General features: G+C 46.7%; 1 protein-coding gene across 1 annotated transcript in view; it reads right to left on the bottom strand.

Moving 5' to 3' along the window:
* Window positions 1-1,890: 1,890 nt before the first annotated feature.
* SLIT1 (slit guidance ligand 1) overlaps window positions 1,891-19,111 on the bottom strand; it is a 133,787-nt gene continuing 116,566 nt past the window's right edge. Inside the window, exons 21-37 of the mRNA XM_063132549.1 lie at window positions 18,939-19,071; window positions 18,481-18,549; window positions 17,949-18,020; window positions 16,775-16,846; window positions 15,887-15,958; window positions 14,377-14,540; window positions 11,777-11,901; window positions 11,096-11,193; window positions 8,556-8,698; window positions 7,835-7,928; window positions 7,483-7,620; window positions 6,399-6,636; window positions 6,119-6,249; window positions 5,647-5,801; window positions 4,878-5,166; window positions 3,723-3,934; window positions 1,891-3,031 (exon numbers count right to left, since the gene is read on the bottom strand). Of these exons, the coding sequence (XP_062988619.1) occupies window positions 2,793-3,031; window positions 3,723-3,934; window positions 4,878-5,166; window positions 5,647-5,801; window positions 6,119-6,249; window positions 6,399-6,636; window positions 7,483-7,620; window positions 7,835-7,928; window positions 8,556-8,698; window positions 11,096-11,193; window positions 11,777-11,901; window positions 14,377-14,540; window positions 15,887-15,958; window positions 16,775-16,846; window positions 17,949-18,020; window positions 18,481-18,549; window positions 18,939-19,071 (2,444 nt within the window). The 3' untranslated portion in view covers window positions 1,891-2,792. The remainder of the gene's footprint in view (window positions 3,032-3,722; window positions 3,935-4,877; window positions 5,167-5,646; window positions 5,802-6,118; window positions 6,250-6,398; window positions 6,637-7,482; window positions 7,621-7,834; window positions 7,929-8,555; window positions 8,699-11,095; window positions 11,194-11,776; window positions 11,902-14,376; window positions 14,541-15,886; window positions 15,959-16,774; window positions 16,847-17,948; window positions 18,021-18,480; window positions 18,550-18,938; window positions 19,072-19,111) is intronic.

Here is a 19,111-nt window from a genome sequence, read left to right as displayed (position 1 = left end):
TTTTGGAGGTTTCTATAATAAATAGAAATGGAAAAATACTTAGATGGTAAAACCAGAATTTGAAGAGTGGTGGCAGGTTTTAACAGCTCTGCAAATCATGTTATATATTCAAATTTGATTTTGCTTCACTAGTCATCCCTGTTTTACTTGTCAGCAAAGTATTCCTGAGTGAAGGCTCTTAGTACCAGCGGGGCCTTTCTGCCATTCAGTTTTATTCCACTTACCTACTTCCTTGTAACCTGTGGCAATGGCACAGTTAGCAGGTTAGCATGGCTAACATGCGCATACAGGTAGGTACAAGGCAGGGATCCTTGCACAGGCTTCTTTGAACAATTGCTCCCTTGTTCTCTGCAGGGAGAGGATGGCTTTCTCACTGCTGTTTTCTTCACAAGACCATGAGTATCTGGCAACGCGTTATGTGCTTATAATAATCCATCTTTTTTGTACTTGGGTGCATCCTGAGAACACTTCCCCAGTAAACCACCCCATTTTGCCTGATTGGTATCCAGTGTACAATAATAAAAAAACCCAGCTGTCCTAGAACTTTGCAACCTTGAGATTCCTTGTATCACATGTTCTCAGGCTAGAACCAAGGAGCTACCTTTCTGGGAGAACTTCTTGTAAGAGGCATGATCCATATGTTTAAAGCAACAGGCACCTGGTGGAGGCTGCTGAGGTTGCCCTGGAAACAAGAACACAGGTAGAGCCAAGGCCTCACGGCTTACACCGGAGATTGTGTGGTCTCTCGGCAACTGGATTCTTGCAGGGCTACAGAGTAAAAACTCTGAATCCTGAGAATCTCAGCTTTAGGTTTTTTTGTTTGTTTTTAACAAAGGTGTTTCAAGCCTTCAAGGTTGCCTACTTACTTTAAAGCCTCTGCCTGATAGAAGTCTCAAAAGCTGGGGAATAACATAGCCAATGGTCAGCTTCAATGTCCTGTTTATTTGTTTGCCCCTCCTGACCAGCAGAAGCAGAATAAATTATGCAAATAATTTTCAAATTTGCTTGACTTCCATAATTTAGATAAGACAGAGATTTCAGCTTTTCCTGTGTAGAATTTAGTCTGCATCGGTGCAGAAATCTGTTTTTGTTTTTTTACGTTGTGTCACTTGTAAATATGTATCAGATAAGAGGTGCAAACTGAACTTTTTCTCTGGCAGAAGTTAAATCCAAAGTGTCTTTGAGGATTTTGCACCGTTTCTTTCTGTTCTGTGTAAGGACAGTACAAGGAGCCTTGTATTAAACAGGGGTTTTGAGACTTAGAGAGGAGACACTGTCAGAGTAGTTTATTTTAAATGGCTGGATATCAGAGGTCTCTTATTCTCTTCAAACCCTAACCCCATCTGTGCCCTGGGTGGGCAAAGTGCCTATAGCACCTACTTTGAAAGGCTCTGTTTCAGTTTTTGTTGCAGGCAGTGGCCAATTTATTGCACTTCCCATTATGGGAGGACAATGGTACTTTATGGATGGGCCTGGTGCGTGATGTTGCATTCTTGAAGAGTAATGCTACAGTACACTGAGTGCAAGAGACACATGCTATCCATTTCCCCCTTCCCCTCTGCCCTCTTCAAAGCAGGTGAAAGTGAATATAATGGGTATGAATGTATTATAAATTTGGCAGCCATTGGGTGTAGAACTGGCATCACCCTCCATTATCCAGACCTTTTGTTACAGCAACCAAGTGTATTTAGTCAGAATATGATTTTGTAGTGTAGAACAGTGGTTGTGGGAGCATAGAGGGAACCAGACAAAGCTACTTCTTCTCCCTGTTGTTGCATTCAGATCATGGAAATTACAGGATGGTGGGCACTGAATTGGACCAATCTCCCTGTCCCAACCAGCAGAGACACAATGGGAATCAGCTAAGGCTCATCAGATGCCTACTCAGAAGCTAAGTCCCACTGTGTTCAACAGGGCTTACTCTCATCTGAATGAGCATAGGATTACAACCTAAGGCCAATCGTTATATTCCCAGTAATACCAGTGGCTCAGCCAACCTGGAGGATGCTTAGCTTCTTTATATGAATAGGTGAAGGCAGATCTGCACTTATGACCACATTGCAGCTCCAAGATTAAGCTATTTTATACCTCACTAACTTGTGACCAACAGGTTGTAGGAGGCAGCTCTTTATACAATCCCTTCCCAGTCTCCTAAATTATTTTGTCTTCTCTTCTCTAGTCCTATAACACACATCCATCCTGCCTTCTCCCCTGGCTGCTGTCTTTGCATTATTTGCAATTAAGCCCCACAAACAGAAGATGAGGTTGCAATAAGCAGGGCTATAAGATCAGGAACAAGAGTGGTTACTCAGGAAGAGAAAAAGCAGGACCACCCAACAGAAGAAAGCGGGTATGGTGCAGATTGGCAGGCTCTAACACCAGGCAGAATGACAAGATATGAAATGGTCTGATCCTGAGGCTAGGCATGAGCTGTGGGCATGGCCCTCAGGACATCACACTGGGCAAAACAAACAGGCATGGCCAGACTTGACAAAAATCCATACTGTGCACAAGCTGTGGCCCCAGATAGAGTCTGTGCTAGATATATAAATACATCTGTTCAGCTGGATTTGCCAGAAAAAGTCTTCTATCTACACCGTTGTCTGGTCCATCCAGAAGATCCACTGTCCCCATGCCAAAGGAGCTGCTCAGTTGCCGAACTGAGTATCCTACCCCACCCCTCTCCCAAGCAGCAACAGGGGCAAGAGGAGATGGCAAGTTTGTTCCCAAGGCCTCTGATAGGGCAGGCCTGCCTTGCTGCCCTTTGGCTCTGGCCTGTCTCTTGTGGGAGGCTACATGCACTGGGAACAGCCGCATTTGCTGGGTTTTTCAACCTCCTCCACAAAGGAAGAGCCATCACTGCACTCAAAGGTGTATTTCCTGCGCTTGAGACGCAGTCCTGCACAACAGCCTGGTACTGGGCATGATCCCCGGCACTCCACCCAGGAGACGGGGCGTGTTGTCTGGCAGATGGCGTAGCCTCGCTGGACCTGGTGGAAATCACGCATAGCCTCACCCCGGCACTCTGACTCTGGGGAAAACATTAGAAAGAGAGAAGTCAGCCTCCGGGGGCCCTTGAGTAAGTAATGCCCTATAATAGGCATTATTATCCTGTGCACTTAGCTTGAGGGATTCTGGTGACAGCCAGCTAAAATAATCAGTTATTCCAATAGCTGTAAGCATGCAGTGAAGGAGGACTTTGCCTTTCTAGATTCTTAAATTGTCAGGAACAGGCAAAAGGGGAGAGATGGACATTTATTTCCGCCCCAAAGCCCTGATTGGCTGGGTTAAGTCCTACAAAAATAGTCCTGCTGTCTTCCAGTGGAAGGATGGAAAGGGCAGAGTAGCAGTTGGCAACGGAGAACTACTCCAGACACAATGAAAAAAATAAGTACCTTTGCATGGGATGTGCCTTACACTGGTTGCTATTGTAGTCTCATTTCTAGAAGTGCTGGCACAACAGGAGGCTTTCTGCACCAGCAGGGAAAGAGGTCTACAGATGCTAGGAAACTGCCTGTGGGAGCAGGCTGAGGCGGGAACAACATCCAAGGGGGAGCTGGCTGGGACGTCTGCCGCCCGCCCATAGAGGAAATGCCTGGGCTAACCTGATACGGCCAGCCTAACTATGGGCCTCAGCTTCTGGGCAGAGGAGGGAGTTTCCCCTCAGGAGTCCTTAATTATGGGCCCCTGACCATCTAGTGTGGGAAGAGGGCATGTCTGACCTTGATCGCAGAGCTCCCCATCGAATCCCCCGTTGCATTCACAGTAGGCTTCGCCTGTGTCCGCTATCTGGCACTGACCATGAACGCACTGCAAGCTCTTGCATGGGTTGTGGAGCTCCCCTTGCTGGTTGCACAAGGCCCCCTTGTAACCATCCTGGCACTGGCAGCTATAGGACAGCACATCCAGGGGCACGCAGATTCCATGCACACATCTGCAAGTGAGACATAAAGCTTGAGTGTGGGTGGACACAAGAGGCTGCAGTGAGGCCAGAGCCTCCTTTGAAACTGCTCCACTGTCTTGTATCAGTGGCAGCTAAGGGACCCGCAGCTCTTTCTGTGCCATAGGGCAGAACTGACCATGAAGCCCAGTCGTTTGGCACAGATGCTCTGAGTGTGCGGGGGAAGGGGGCACCTTGGGTCTTCTCCAACACCCTCTTAGGCATACTACGCTGTGCACCACGTTCCTGCAAGAGGGGCTCAAAGAGGAGTGTTCTCATGGACTCCCCAGTTTCCTCCAAAGCATAACTGTGATTTCAAGACACAAACAAACTTCTTTCTTATTGAGGTTGTTTTAAAGGATGTGGGGGGAAGGTAGAGTTCTATGGTTTATAGTTTGTTCTGACTACAACAGCTAATTTGCCCGTGCAATTTTTGTGAATGCTGTTGTTTATTGTGTTACCCATCCCATGCCCCTATGGTGGGCTTTAAAGACAACCAGTTTGGGCTTTGCCGCTACAGAGATGCATCTATTCCTTGACGTACCCTGCATCATCAGAGAGGAGCAAGCAGAAGAAACAAAATGCTGCCAGTCAGAGCAGTAGCCAAGGTATGGATGTCGTTTCAGCCACACACAGGAACACAGGAAGCTGCCTTACACCGCATCAGACTTGTCCATCTAGCCCAGTAAGGTCTACTCTTACTAGCAGTTGCTCTCCAGGGTCCCAGGCAGAAAACTTACACATTGTTGGACACCTGATTCATTTAAACTGGAAATACCAGGAACTGGACCTGGGACTTCCTGCATCCAAAGCACATGCTCTACCAGTGAGCTCTCATCCCTCCATACTGCCCTGTAGACCGCACTGCAGTGAGAAATGCCGCCCACAAGGAAGTGTTAGGGGAAAGAGGGGAACTCTGGTGACCTTGAGTACTCACTTGTGCCCCTGGCAGGGGTTACTAATGGGCTGGTCGCAATGGGGCCCAACCCAGCCTGGATCACAGTGGCAAATGGGACCATGAGCAGTGTTGGGTTGACAAATGCCATGCAGACAGTAGAGCTTCCGGCAAGGCTCGCAGCCGGGCACCACTCCTGGCTTCATTTGGGTCTTAGTAAAATCCTGCAGCTCATTGTTGATGTACAGGTTACGGATGCAGCCATGGAAGCTGGAGCCATTCAGGATCTGCCAGAGGCGGAAGGCAGCAGAGTTGACATCCACGGGCATCCCTGGTGTGGGGGAGAGGCAGAGTAGCAAGGTCAGGGGACCGGAAGAGGAGGAAGGCTGAGGGGTTCTGGGAAAGGAGGGATGGTGGCGGGAGGAGAGTCCTCCACCTAGAATGTTATGGAGAAACGCTAGAGCCATGACCAGCCACTAGGAGCAGGAAAAAACATCTGGCTCGCATGCTTCAGTTTTCCTCCACCTCCCGTTGGGCCTGTTTCTCTTCCTCCATTTCCCTCCTGGTTCTCAATGCACTGCAGTAGGAGCTAAATCTCCCCCCCCCCCCACCTTCCCATCCTGGGGAGGAGAACAGAAAGGATGCTCTTGCATTATGACTATCAGATGAAGATGGCAGAGGGCATTGGCCAAGCAAAGAGCTAAGGAGCTCTCTGCCCACATGGTGTCCTCCACGTATGGGTGAGTCAGACAGAGAAGCCTCTTTCTCCCTTCCCCTCCCCGACTGAATTGTGCTCAGGTTGCAGTCTTACCGCCCACATAGAGTGGAGCCTCAGAGTTCAGGGTGTGGGCCTTGCCAAAGCCGTCCATGGTCATGGGATCGCCTCCGTCAATGGAGAGATTTACCATCCGCTCAAATGTCACCAGTTCCACTGTATGGAACTGCCCATCATTAATGGTCTCTGCACTAGAGAGAGAAGAGAGATGCAGGATGGGAAAGACTCCTGGCATTCACCACTTGGCCTGACATCCACAGCCATCCTTGCTCACTCTATATACATGTTCAAGACCCACATTCAGCCTTTCCTTGTATTGTCTATCAAGATTCCCCCTCTGACCTCTACATCAACCCTTAACACAGTCACTGGGCTCCACTCCAATTTCCAACAACTCCCTCTCATCCTCATGGTCAATTTGCACCTTGACGGGCCACACTTGAGGTTTGCTCAAGTACTAAAGGTTTCATTGGGGGTGCGGGAGAAGCCAAGGGTAGCAGGGAGGTACCTGTATATAGCAGAGCTGGGGTAGGTACCAGGATCATAGCTGACACGCACATGGCCTTGGTACAGCTCCACAGCCATGTGGTCAGTGTCCCCGTTATACAAGAGGATCCCATTGTCTTCAGCAGTGGAGACCTGCAGAGAATGAGGGAGTGAAAAAACAAGGGGCAGGAAAATTGATTCTGCAGTTCAGCCAGTCTCACAAATGGCACAGATGGGGAGAGCAGGTGAATGACGGCTCTTGCTGTGATGAAGGTGGTGGCAGTCCGATCGCCAGCCCTTACCTGCAGGGTGATGTTAGCACTAGGCCAGTTTTGCAGGTCAGTGAACTGGAGGTATGTGTCCCTATCCACAAAATTGACACTCAGCAGCTTCTCGCATTTGGGTCCTCCAAAGCCAGGAAGGCACTGGCATAAGGCGCGACTGCCTAGCTCCACGCAGTTGGCACCATTCTGGCACTCTGCCCTCTCACAGGGGCTGGGTTGGAGGGAGCCACGGGGTGGGATCTCACAGAGCTGGCCACTAGTATGAAGTGAGCACACAACAAGGCACAAGTTCAGGACAGACAACTCAAAGATAACACACGGCCCTGACAAGACCACAGCGCAAGCCTGTGGCAGCTCGTGCATTTTAGAGCAGTGCGCACTCTCCACCTGCCGCCCCCACGCTCTCATCTGATTTCCCCCTCTTCAGAGCCTGAGTGAAACACCAATGGAATCACATCAGCATGAATGTGCTCCACCATGGTGCTTCCTTGTGCCCGAGTGGATAACAAAGCACAATTCACTCCAGGGGGCGCTCAAGTGAATGGGTGACGTACAGGAACAAGCCCGACAAATCATCATGCAGTCTGAGTTCCAGGAACCTATATTTACGCAATTCACCCAGCTTGCTCTCTCTGCCTTTTCTCCAATAGAAAAATATGGTCCAACCAAGAATCGCTATAGCTCAGGATAGAACGACATCACATGTCTCTCTGCTCATTACTTTATCTAAATACTGGGACTGCTCCTGCCATGAAGGTCAGAACAAGCAGGATAAGACTCAGGACCCCTACCCAGCAGCCACTGTGATGGATCCCTTGGAGGGCAGAGGGATTTACACCAAGCATATAATTCCCTGAATTGTACAAGGATACAACAAATGAGAGATGCACACTGAGGATCTCACAAGTATAGCCAAACCACCCTGGAAACAGCTGGGCTCCTATGCCCAGACACTATTTCATGCTTCCTCTCACTCGCCCTTGGAGGGAAGGGAATCCTCCAGTAGAAGGCAGGCCCAGATGCTGGGCTGTGCAGGATGTTTGGCAGTGTGTGTGTGTAATTGCTATATGTTCCTGGCCTTGTCTCCATCCAACAACCTTACCTGTAGCCTCCAGTGCAAAGACAGGAGTACCCGTTGGGCTCATCAAAGCACTTGGCATTGTTCTGGCATCGGTGGTCCAGGCAATCATCATAGTCCACACTGCAGTTATCCCCCACATAGCCAGGCATGCATTCACACCTGGAGGCAGGGGCAGGGAGAAGACACTCACTGAGATGGGCTGCTTATTACTCCAAAGGGCCACAAGGCACACATATAACTGTGGTTATGGCTGCATGCTTTCTCTATCTCCTTTAAAGGTCTTTACCGGGTCTCCTTCCCATTCCCTCCTTAGCTTGAGTTTAAATCTTCCCTCTCCCAGAGTGCCACCTCATGCGGTGGCTACATCACTCACTTGGGTCCATCAGGGGAGACCCTGCATATGGCCTCATGCTGGCAGGGGCTGAGCTCCAGAGAACAGACATCTAGCAACTCCTCACAGTAAGTCCCTGCATGAAGGAGAGAAAGATGGAGAGAAGGCAGTTTCATGCCTAACGCCCCCAGTGCTGGGCGCCAGGTCTGAATGAGCCCAGCTTCCCCAAGGGAAGGAGAGGGAGGAAGGGAAGGAGGAACGGCAGCCCTCACTCCCTAGTGCTTGCAGTGGGGTGACAGAATCAACCAATATAAGCTCACATTCCCTACTATTCAGACGTTTTGACCTGCCAGGTTTAAATGTCTAAAATATCCCCAAACGTCTTCTGATACTGACCTGAAAAAAAAGTCAAGCCACACACTTGGGCTAGGTGTACTTTACTCGATATTCTGCACCAGGATAGTCACGAGATTCATAGAAAAGTGAACCCTCTGACATACGAATAATCAGGTTAATTTGCTAACTTTGCACTGATGTTTCTACTTCTAGTGGTCATGAAGAACGGCAAGGAGCTACACAGGAAACAGAAGCCTCCAGGCTACCCATCTTGGGAAGTTTTAATCACTTTACGTAAACAGTTTCTTGGATGCTTAGCTATAAATTGGAATGTGCAAAGGCAACGCATCCTGGAGATTTCTGAAATGGGTTGGGGGCAATGCTGGCACCCTCAGAAGCAGCTGACTCCATCCCGGTGTGTCCCTACCTGTGTAGGAGGGAAGGCATAAGCATGTGTAATTGGTGGAGCCATTAATGCATGTGGCACCGTTCCTGCAGCTGTTGTTGGTGTTGCAGTTGTTGGTCTTTAGGCTGCAGGTTGGACCTTCAAATCCATCTACACAGGAACACCTACCAGGAGGGAAATAAGGGCTATTTAACAGACCAAGAAACTGGAAGCTGCTTGCTTTGGGGCTTTTCAGGAATCTTGCTCTTGGGACCTTCTCAGGAAGAGCCGAAAGAGAACAGCAGCAGGCAATCAGGACCTCTTCCAAAGAAAGTTCAGTGACTCAATGGTTCTGAACACTGCACAGTTTCCACTCTGGACATTTTTGGCTCTGATTGGTAGGATACAGGTAGAATTACTCTGCAGGCCACTGCGTTGTGAAGGAGCTAAAGAGGCTCTTGATTTGACAAGAGTTTGGAGGTAGGCAGGCCTGGGGAGGGGAGCTTCAACTTCAGCAGTGGCACCAGCAGCGGGGAGAGAAAAGAAAAGACGAATCCTTGGGATGGGCAAGAAGCATAGGCAGGAGAAGCCGCAGGCCTTGAGAAGCAAGGCTTAAGGAGAAAGGGTAAAACATTCTTGTTTGCGCAGACACTTTATGTATTGCTGATTACCTTTTATCTGCTACTTATTTATTATGTTTTTGCATATCTGGTTGCTGCATCATTGTAAATTGCCTTAGAATCTATTTTGATGAAGGACAGTAAATAGGTTGTATTCAATGGTAGGTCTTACTCAATGGTGTCATTCCACTAATGGAAAGCTTCTACAGCTTGCAGAAACCCCATTTCTACAAGTGCCAAATCCAGTACTTCAATTCTGTGTAAGTTGTTGTACACGCTGTGAACCGCCCAGAGAGCTTCGGCTATTGGGCGGTATAAAAATGTAATAAATAAATAAATAAATAAGCTGCTGCGCAAACAGTTGTGCAAGCTGTTGCACAAGCCACTGAACAAGCTCTTGCACAATCCATTGCATAAACTGTTTCACAATATATTCCACAAACTGTTCTGTAAATCATTGCACAAGATGTTGCACATCTCATTACAGCTTCATTAGATTAGGTCTTGCTTGCGCTAGTTGTGTTAGTTCTGATAACAATTGGACCACTAGTGGAACAACTGCCAACTCTTGTCATTTTTCTGCTAGTGTAATATTGTGTGTATACATACGCACACACACACACACACACACACACACACACACACACACACACTTGCTGCCTTCATAAAAATAGATTTCAGGGAAGTTGACAACCATTGAAAATAAATAAATAAATAAATAAAATTAAATGCCAGTTCTCAAAGCTGTAATAATGGCTGTGTTTGCATGTTCAAGCTAGATGTGCCTGATTATTTATTGCATGTATATGAACAGCATGTTCATACATGTACAGCATATCATATGTACACACACCTACTGTATAAACAGATGCATTGCACTGACATAAAGTATATGAAGGCACAGGTGAGGTGTGTTACATGTACTGATATTTGCATTTATATTGCCTGAAGCCTATTTACTTGGAAGAGGAAGCAGAGGCGGAAGAACTGGTGACCTTCCCTCACTAATATATTGAATTGCTCTATGGGCTGAGAGCCTTGGTACCCTTTCCTAGACGACTCATCTCCCTGCTTGCTACCTTTTCCCAAAGGCAGGATCTAGTGTGGCACGTGGAAGGAAGCAGCTTTGTCAAACCCCAAAGGACATTATGTGCTGGCTTTGAAGATGCTGGGTTGTTATGGTGACGGGATGAGAGGCCATTTAGCATCCTGGCAATTTGGGTACACAGACAGGGCTGGAGCCCCATTCTCTTTCTCTACTGCCTGCGGTTTATTTTCAGCCACTAATTATGGTCTGTTTCCCAGAAAGCCGCCCACACTGTACTCTGAAGAGTAGAGTGGGGAGGAGTTTTGTGCACAGAGGTCCAACTACAAACCAGAGCCCCGAGAGGCTGGAATAGTTGCTAATTCAGTGGGGCTCATGTGCTTTAATGGTTTCCTCTCCCAGATTCCAACCCATGTTTACAGAAAGAAGCAGGCTGCGGCCTTAAGGGTAAATGCCTGTGGTGGAGATGGATCTTGTTCACTAGATGGTGGAGGGAAAGGGTGCATATTTAGACAACATAAATGAATTGGTTCCCAGTCCTTTTCAGCTTCAAATGGAAGGGCCAGAAACCTTTTCTGGGCCAGGTTGATTTGATATACCGTATTTCTTCGATTGTAAGATGCCATCGATTGTAAGACGCACACTAATTTCAGCACCACCAACAGAAAAAAAGCTTTGATTCTAAGAATAATAATCACACCCACGATTCTAAGATGCACCCTGTTCTTAGAGGTGTTTATATGGGGGGAAAAGTGTGTCTTAGAATCGAAGAAATATGGTATTACAGATATAGGAAGCTGGCAGGCTTGTGGTGTGTCACTGCACATGCGGACAATGAATCTCAGCTAACCTAATTTTGAAGATCCTGTCCATCATCTAGAAAAAAAATCTTCCTGAAACCTTGAACTGCCACTCACATGAAACTGGCTCCATCCCCTTCATGAGACAGGCAGGTCCCACCATTCTCACAGGGTCTGCTGGAACAACCATCGAGAGAGAGTTCACAGTTTCTGCCCTAGAATAAAGGAAGGGGAGGAAGCAGTCACAGTTCGGAGAATGAAGGATGACGCTTTGGCTAGTGTGTTCATCAGCCATAAAACCCAAAGGATATACAGGAGTTGCTATCTATGTTTGAATTAGCCCATCTTTTTTGGGTTATTTGCTTTTGCTAACAGGATTTCCTTTTAAGCTCAATTTTAGTAAAGAAGAACATTTTACATTTGCCTGTTTTTAAATGAAGTAAGAAATGCATATGAAAAGGGCAGTCTTTCTTTTCCTTCTTCTCCAGGAAATAATGGCAGCTCTGGGCCTGATCAGTAGGGACTGAAAGTGTTTCCTGTTCCTGCGTGTTGGCAGTGCTCGGCTGGGCTGGAGGTTGGATGTAAGGCTTTTCTGAGGTGTAAGCTGGAGGCTGGACGTAAGGAAAGGTGCCTCCCACTTTGCCTGAGTCCTGCCGGAGACAGCTTACTTCTCTGGTCCATGCAGTCTATCACAGCATACGGCCTTCAAAGCAGGGAGAAAGACCTTTCCTTCTCTACCTCAATTCATTCCCACTCGTCCCATAAGCAATTCCTGTACCTCCTTGTCCCACTTCTCACCTTGTAGCCACTGGAACAGACACAGTGGTAGGAATCCAGAGGATCATGGTGACAAGTCCCCTTGTTTTGACAGGGACTGGAGAGGCAGGGGTTACACTTGGCCTGGATGATCAGCGGGGGAGGCCCTGCAGAGATGTGGAAATGAGAAAACATACAAACAGGAATGAGGAAGGATAGCCAAAGAATCACTGACGGTTTTCCATGCATCTTCATATAAAGACTGTGTTCCTGTAGGTCACAATCCCTTCCAAGGCATTTGCCAGAAACTTCTTTTTTTCAAGACCCTGGTTATTGGTAGAAGAGACTTCAGGCAGATTTATGCTGGTGTTGAATATATATTAACAGATGGATGGGTGATGAAGGGAATGCCCATCCTGCTGCTCCCAACCGTAAAGCCTGATGGTGTTCACTTGTTTCTCCCCTCTAAATGAGAGGTACCGTCGCTCAGTGGTGGAGTGTAGGCTTTACACGGAGAAAGTGCCAGGTTCATCTCCTGGTGTCACCAGTTAAAGTGAAAACCCAAGTTGTGTAAGCAGGTATGCCTACACGACTCTTATCACCTTGGTTCAAGACAATCAGCGGACAATCAGGTTTTCTTGCTCACCTGGACATGCGAAAGCTAGAGATAGGCACCCATAAACTCCCATCTTTTCCTCACATCAGGAAAGAAAGAAGAGCCCATTGTCCTCTTTCTTCCCCTTAGCATTTGCTACCTAGAAATCCATTTTCCAACATCTATGAGCAATCTTAGAAGCAAGACTTGTTTTGGTTGTTAAATCCTGAGAGAAGAGGGATAAAAACAGCAACCCAAACTCATGAATTGCTCGAGCACTGTGAGGGAGAGAAGAGGCCTCTCCTTCCATCCCTTCTGCTCAGAAGAGCAACACCCTTTTCCCCCCTTCTTTCCCGGAGCAGAACCCCAACAGAGCTCCCCATCATTTCACAAGTCAGCAGATAAGGAAAGGCAAATCTTTGCATTGTCTTCTATTTCTCTTCTTTCTTTTCTTCACTTTTCCTAATATTACACCACATTCCAAACACCCAAACTCTTGGCTTTAGCTCCTTCTCCATCCATTTTCCTCCAATACCCCTACATTTGCTCTAATCCCTTCCTCCAAAACTCTCACACTATCCCCCAAATCAGTCTGTTTCTCCCCCATTCAAATTAACCCAAGCTGAAACTTCTTCCTTTCCTTTCCACTTTCTCCCCCTTTCCCATGATCAGACACACACACACCCCTTGCTAAGAGTTAAAACTGCTCTTTGAGGTGCTGCACATCTATCAAACCTCTTGTAAACACACACACACACACACACTTTTCTATGCATCCCAGTGTACCTAAACCTTATTATTGACTTTAAATACTTGATTGTCTGAAACTTCCTCAGTGTTAATGTATGATTCTATTTCCCCAAATGTATGTATGATCCTAATCCCCCTGATGTGTGATTTTAATTCATTCTAAACTCTTCTGTAATAAATAAAAGAACTGCTTTCAAAGACCTTGTTGTGGTCTCTGACTCTTTTAGCTTTTGGGATATCAGGTTTTCCTAAGCACCCAGTATTCAACGCCAAAAGATCCCTCAGGTATATATTTGGTTTACATGTATATGAGATGCATGTCCATGTAAATTAAAGCATTCTTTGTAACCCGGGGGGGGGGGGAGGGGAGAGCAAAAATACAAAAAATACCAACATTTTGTAACTTAAAAGCTCTTTCGGGCAGTTACTAAGCTTTAAGGAGAGGCTCTTCAATGTTTTAGAATGGGGTGAACCTGCACAAAAGCCAGGAACCCACCAAACAATGGATGGTTGGGGGAAGTGGCCACCTGGAGAACTTCAGAAGGTCAGGCCAGGACTCCAGGAGGGCAAAATCTGGCTTCAGTCCTGAGGCTCCCCACCCCTGGGCTAGATGAACAAATAATCTGACCTGGTATAAGACAGCTTCCTATGTTCCTATGTACTGTGGGTAAGTGTCTTGGTCATCCCAGCCTTTTCTCTACCGGACAGACGGGTGGGATGAAAGGCATGAACAGTTGGAGGATGCTGAGATGGAGCCTCTTATCAAGTGGATTTAACTGGATATGAAGGATATGGAAGAAAGAGGCAATGCCTCAAGAGTACCCTCTGGAATCTCATCTGCTTCAATATGATGGACTGAATAAGATATTAGTGGCTTACCTATGGGCCAATTGGGTGGGATACAGAAATTGTGCTAGCTATGGCATAGCTCTACCCAGTAGCATCAGACCCCCTCATTCCATTCTCTTCTCTCTCACACAACAACCCCTCATGCTCCCTCTCTTTCCACACACCCTGCACCCCAACTTCAACAGCCCAGCACTGTTATACTTGTGCCCACCCAACTTTTTCTCCTCAACTGGGCTTAGAGCCGAGGTGTCCTGATTTCAGTCTCCATTTGGCTGGGAAACAGAAGAAGAACAAAACCGGCAATGAGCAGAATGGGACAGACAGTCAAGGGTCTCTTATTTGGGTGGTTCTGCTCTGCAAAATGGATGTATCTCCACCTACTTGTGGAAAGTGCACAAAGAGCTCCCCCCGACACACACAGCCTTTCCCTGGCATTCCAGTCACTTACCTTGGCACTCAAACTTCTTGGCTGGAGTAGTGAGCAACAGTTTGCCCTCCATATCAGCAGGGCCAGCACAACGGGCAATGCCAGGCTCTTTGTAGCCAGTTTTAACCCAGCCTGAAAGCCAGCGCATGTGGCAATCACAGTAAAGGGGGTTGGCACCGATGGCTCTGTGGAGCAGGGAGAACCAGAATTTCTACATCATTATAAAAGGTACACGAGCTGCTTCTTCATTTGCACCTGATTACTCTGGCCACCTCTCTAGAGCAGGGGTGGGCAGAAGGTAGGCTGGGATCTACTGGTAGATCTCTGGGTGATCTGCAGTGGATCGACAAGGGTTTCAGACTCCCATTTCTCTTAACAATAGCTACAATTAAAAGACCGACCCCCCCCCACACACACTTCAAGCAAATTAGGTTGCTGAAAAAGAACACTGGGGTGGGTGGGTGAGCAAAACAGGAGTGGATTTTTGTGTGAACTGACTTGTAAGCTTGCTTCTGGTACTGTTCACAAATTCCTGGGCTGAGCATTTACTCAGAGGAACCACTTTCTGAACCACTAAATCCACTTTCTGAATTCTTAACATATTTCTGCCTGCCTAAGCCACTATTTCGCACCAAGCTCTAGTTAGTGGATGTTTGGGTTCTAATAAAAGCAAAGGAAGTCCTGCAAGCCTGAAGTCTGCCCACTTCTGCTCTAGAAGCCCTGGTACTGATTAATACTCTTCAGATTTCCAGATTAAGCCTTTAAATCTACTCAAATAAAGCAGGATTCTTGCAATCTGGAATAGCCAGTCTCGGTTTCTTCCTTGCACCATCACCCTCTCTCACATCTTCATGTTCGTTTCTTTTCAGAAGGCTGATTCGCATGTGGAGGCTTATCACTTGATCTCTCAATACTTGATGCTGGAACAGGCAAATTGCCCAAACTGAAATCCAACGTGTTCATACCACCGAACAATCTGACCAGGTTCGGATGACACAGCAGCCCGCCATGTGTAAATCAAACCTTGGAGCAGCGCAATGCGTGTGGTCTGCCATTATGAATATGCACGCTTCAGCTTGGGGTTGCTGTGGCTTGTAGTGTCACCTGAACCTGAGTGGTGGGGGTTATTTGAGGGATAAACAACTTTCATATAACCCATGGTTTGTTTTAAGATTGTTTAATCCTCAAATAACGCCACTGCCTGGGTTCAGATGACATGACAAGCTACAACAATCCCTGGCCTGGGCTTGCATATTCATAATGGAAGACAACATTTCAGCAGAACAGAATTGGATCAGTTCCAGCTCCTATTCAGCATGCACCACCACCACTCAATTTCTGGTGTCACCTCAGCCAAGGCAGCCATTAACCCAAAATGAAAACAGACTCCTGTCTAGCATCATTCTCTGACCAGCTGAATCCTCAACAGAAAACAAACAACGCTCGCTAGCCTGTACCCTCCAGGTAGAGTGAAACAGAGTGCCAGAAGCCCCAAGGAGGAATGAGTGTTTATATTGATGCAGGTACTCACAGGTGAGATAGGGAGGTGACATCCGCAAAGATGCCCTCTGGAAGTGTAGAGATATCATTTCCATGGAGGGACCTGCATGCAAACACAGGCAACAGTTCTTAATGACCTGATCAATGCTCAGACTATGAATTGGAGTGTGGTGGAGGACTGTCCTGTGTTATAGATGACAGTATTCTATTTGAAGGGCTGTCAGAGGACAGTCCTCTATTTGAAGGTGTCCTGTCCAAGTCCAGTTTCAAGGCAAAGAATCATAAGAAGGGAGAGCAGGGGTTGTGAAGAAAGTGGAAGGACAGCTGACCTGGTCGCAGTCTTCCCCACTATGCTGGGATGTAAATGACAGTAATTATTGCTGAATTTTCTCCTATCCATATAAATTAGCTCATGCACATTTGTGTCGTCTTTTTTTGCAAGTCATTTTCTCTTTTCTGGTAATGGATGTGGCAAGCCTAAGGCGATGACTGGGACTGTGGGACCTGCCCCCTTACAATGTTTAGCTACTGTCTTTAGAAGGCTAAGTGTGGGGGAGCATGATCTCACTAATCCTGGGGGGAGTCAGAAGTTGGGGCTTGTGGAGTTCATTAAAGCCCCTCTGGTTTCTCCCTCATAATTCAAGCATTGGTGGACTTACGATCAAGTTACTGTCCTGTGCATGAGTGGGTAGTCAGCTTAGCTCTACTGGCTAAAGACGTAAGAAAAGTCAAGTGAATTTATGTATGCCTCGTAATATGCTTAACCTAATTGAATGGGGGGGGCATCGAATCACTGAAATTTAATCCATTCTCCTTTTGCTACCCTTGATACCCCCAGCTAATTGGGGAGGAGAAGGAACATGTGGCAGCCTTCTTGATTGGGGACGTAACTGGGGGTACAGGAATACAAGGTACCTACAGCAGCCGTAGCGAACGGAGACCCTCAAAGGCCAGTGGGGGGATACACTGCAGTGCGTTGTAGCTGAGGATCCTGAGTGATGGTGGAGAGAGGAAGGAAGAGTTTGGATCATCACATGTTCTTTTAAAAAATCTCTAATGGGCAACACAAAACACAAAAATGGGACCTAATCTGTTCTTGTGATTTCACTGGACTCCAGACTGTGTCACTGCTGTTATCACAGTAATATTCATCCCAGTGTGGGTATGTAGCATTATTTGGCATGAGCCTAAAATCACAACGTTGATGGTGGCAAAGAGAATATTAGGACTGTTAACCAGTGAAAGATTGATACTAAAAAAAAGAAAATCTCTCTTGCTTCTGATAAATTAATCTGTTAGTTTAATGATCAAAATAACTTCAATAACATTTCAGTGCTTGAAATAAATGGCTATTATTTTTTAAAATCAAATAGAAGTGTCATGCCATTTGTGGCTGAGATCATAATCTTAAATGTATTGCCTGACTCAAGAAAGGAATTAAGAGCTTTGCCACCATCAAGAGCGCTGTTTCAAATGTGATGCCTCTGGCTGACATCCAATTAAAAACCTGTTATTTAAAGCTGCCAATAATAAATAAGTTAATCATAGTGAGTGACCAAAATTTCAGTCCTAAGTGGGTCTTTCCAATGAAAAATGTGCTACTGGCCCTTCTGGCTTCAATTAGAGCTTGGAACCCTTGCAGAAACTGGACCCTACAGTGAATAACAGAGAGAAAAATCTCACCATTATGATTATGTAGCAATTTAGGAATTTTAAGCCAGCATCAGGATGGAAACTGAAAGGAACGTGTGCATGGTTCACATGGAGTTTGGCAAACAAAGTTTGTTGTGGCGTAAGATCTTATAATGTATTGCAGTAGGCATGTATTCATGTTCAGTTATTTGGAACCAGCACTTCCCACTCAAGGTAGTAATGCCCTCTTTGGCCAGGCAGTAACCCCCATTGATAAATGGCATTTTAGTGGAAAACAGAACCCTGCTTTGCATAATAAAAGTCAGCATAAGGTCTGATGTTGTAAAAAGCTTTGGTCTCCCCCACAGCCCCCTCTACAGGAACCCAATGACGCCTCTTCCTGCAAGCTGCAGATCCTCCTGTTCTTATCTGCCATTCAGATGCTGTACTAGGACACTCACAAGGTTGTGAGCTGGCTCATATTGGTGAAGGATGAGTTGCTGAGAGAGCTGATCTTGTTGTTGCTCAGATCCCTGAAAAACAGAAGTACCAGGCAAGCTCTAGCACCACCTTTAACTCACTCTTCCTTCAGCAGCATTTTGCCTTCCTCCCATTTCCCAGCAGTTGATCAACACCCACTGAGGTACAAGTTACATCATTTCCCATCAAACCCTGGTCAAAACACTGTCACAGACATGCAGCAGACTTGTCAGAGATTTATTTATTTAAAATATTTATATCCCGCCCTATATCACTAAGATCTCAGGGCGGCGTACAGATAAAAACATATAGTATAAAACAATAATGGTGCAAGCCCAGGGCAAGGTGCTTCCAAAACACTGGCCAGATGCCTCCAGAAAATCCTAGAATATTGCTAAAAGCAGCAGGTGTGGTGCTCCATATTTCCCTCCTCTCTGGCACCACTGAGAAAGGCCATGGTAGGCTCTCAAGTGGGCATATGGGCTCATTTCTCTTTACTTCTCAGATACTTACACCAGTTGCAGGTAACGGAAAGTGGAGAGCTGTCCAGGAACCAGGGTGAATTGGTTGCCATCCAAGTAGCTGCAATCAAGGATACGTAAGACATAACAGCAGCGATAGAGGAGTCAGAATAAAACGCTGAGAAGAAACGGTAAACCTCCGACAATGGTGTCCAAAAAGAGAGCTATAGACAGTTAATGATGCAGCAGGAGCCCTGCCCTCTTTTGTATCTGGTCACTCTAGGGCAGGGCTCCTGCAGCTGTAACTGTTGAGATGGAGAATTTCACCAGGTGCTGCATGCATGCAAATGACACCTGCTGAAATTCCTTTTTCTATGCAACTGTTAAAGATGCACAAGTCCTGTTCTCCTTTTCATATGGTCATCCTATCCATGGGTGTAACTTGCCAGTTCCCACAATCCCTCCCTCCTTGGTGCAGTATCCACAGAAGGGCCCAAACACTATACTCACAGCTCTGTGACATTCTTGGGTATCCCTTTGGGCAGGGATTTCAGGTGCTTGTTGCTGCAGCGGACAACAGTGTCTAGACAAGTGCACTCCTGGGGGCACTGGGGGCGTGGGAGGCAGCTTGTCTCTTCCTGACCTGTCAAAGGACAAGCCCAAAAGGTTCACAGTGGAGAAAT

Source organism: Elgaria multicarinata, chromosome 8 (genome assembly GCF_023053635.1).
Source record: "Elgaria multicarinata webbii isolate HBS135686 ecotype San Diego chromosome 8, rElgMul1.1.pri, whole genome shotgun sequence".
In the NCBI taxonomy this organism is placed as follows: domain Eukaryota; kingdom Metazoa; phylum Chordata; class Lepidosauria; order Squamata; family Anguidae; genus Elgaria; species Elgaria multicarinata.
The sequence above is the reverse complement of the archived record's forward strand: the minus strand, read 5'-3'. Positions and strand labels throughout refer to the sequence as shown.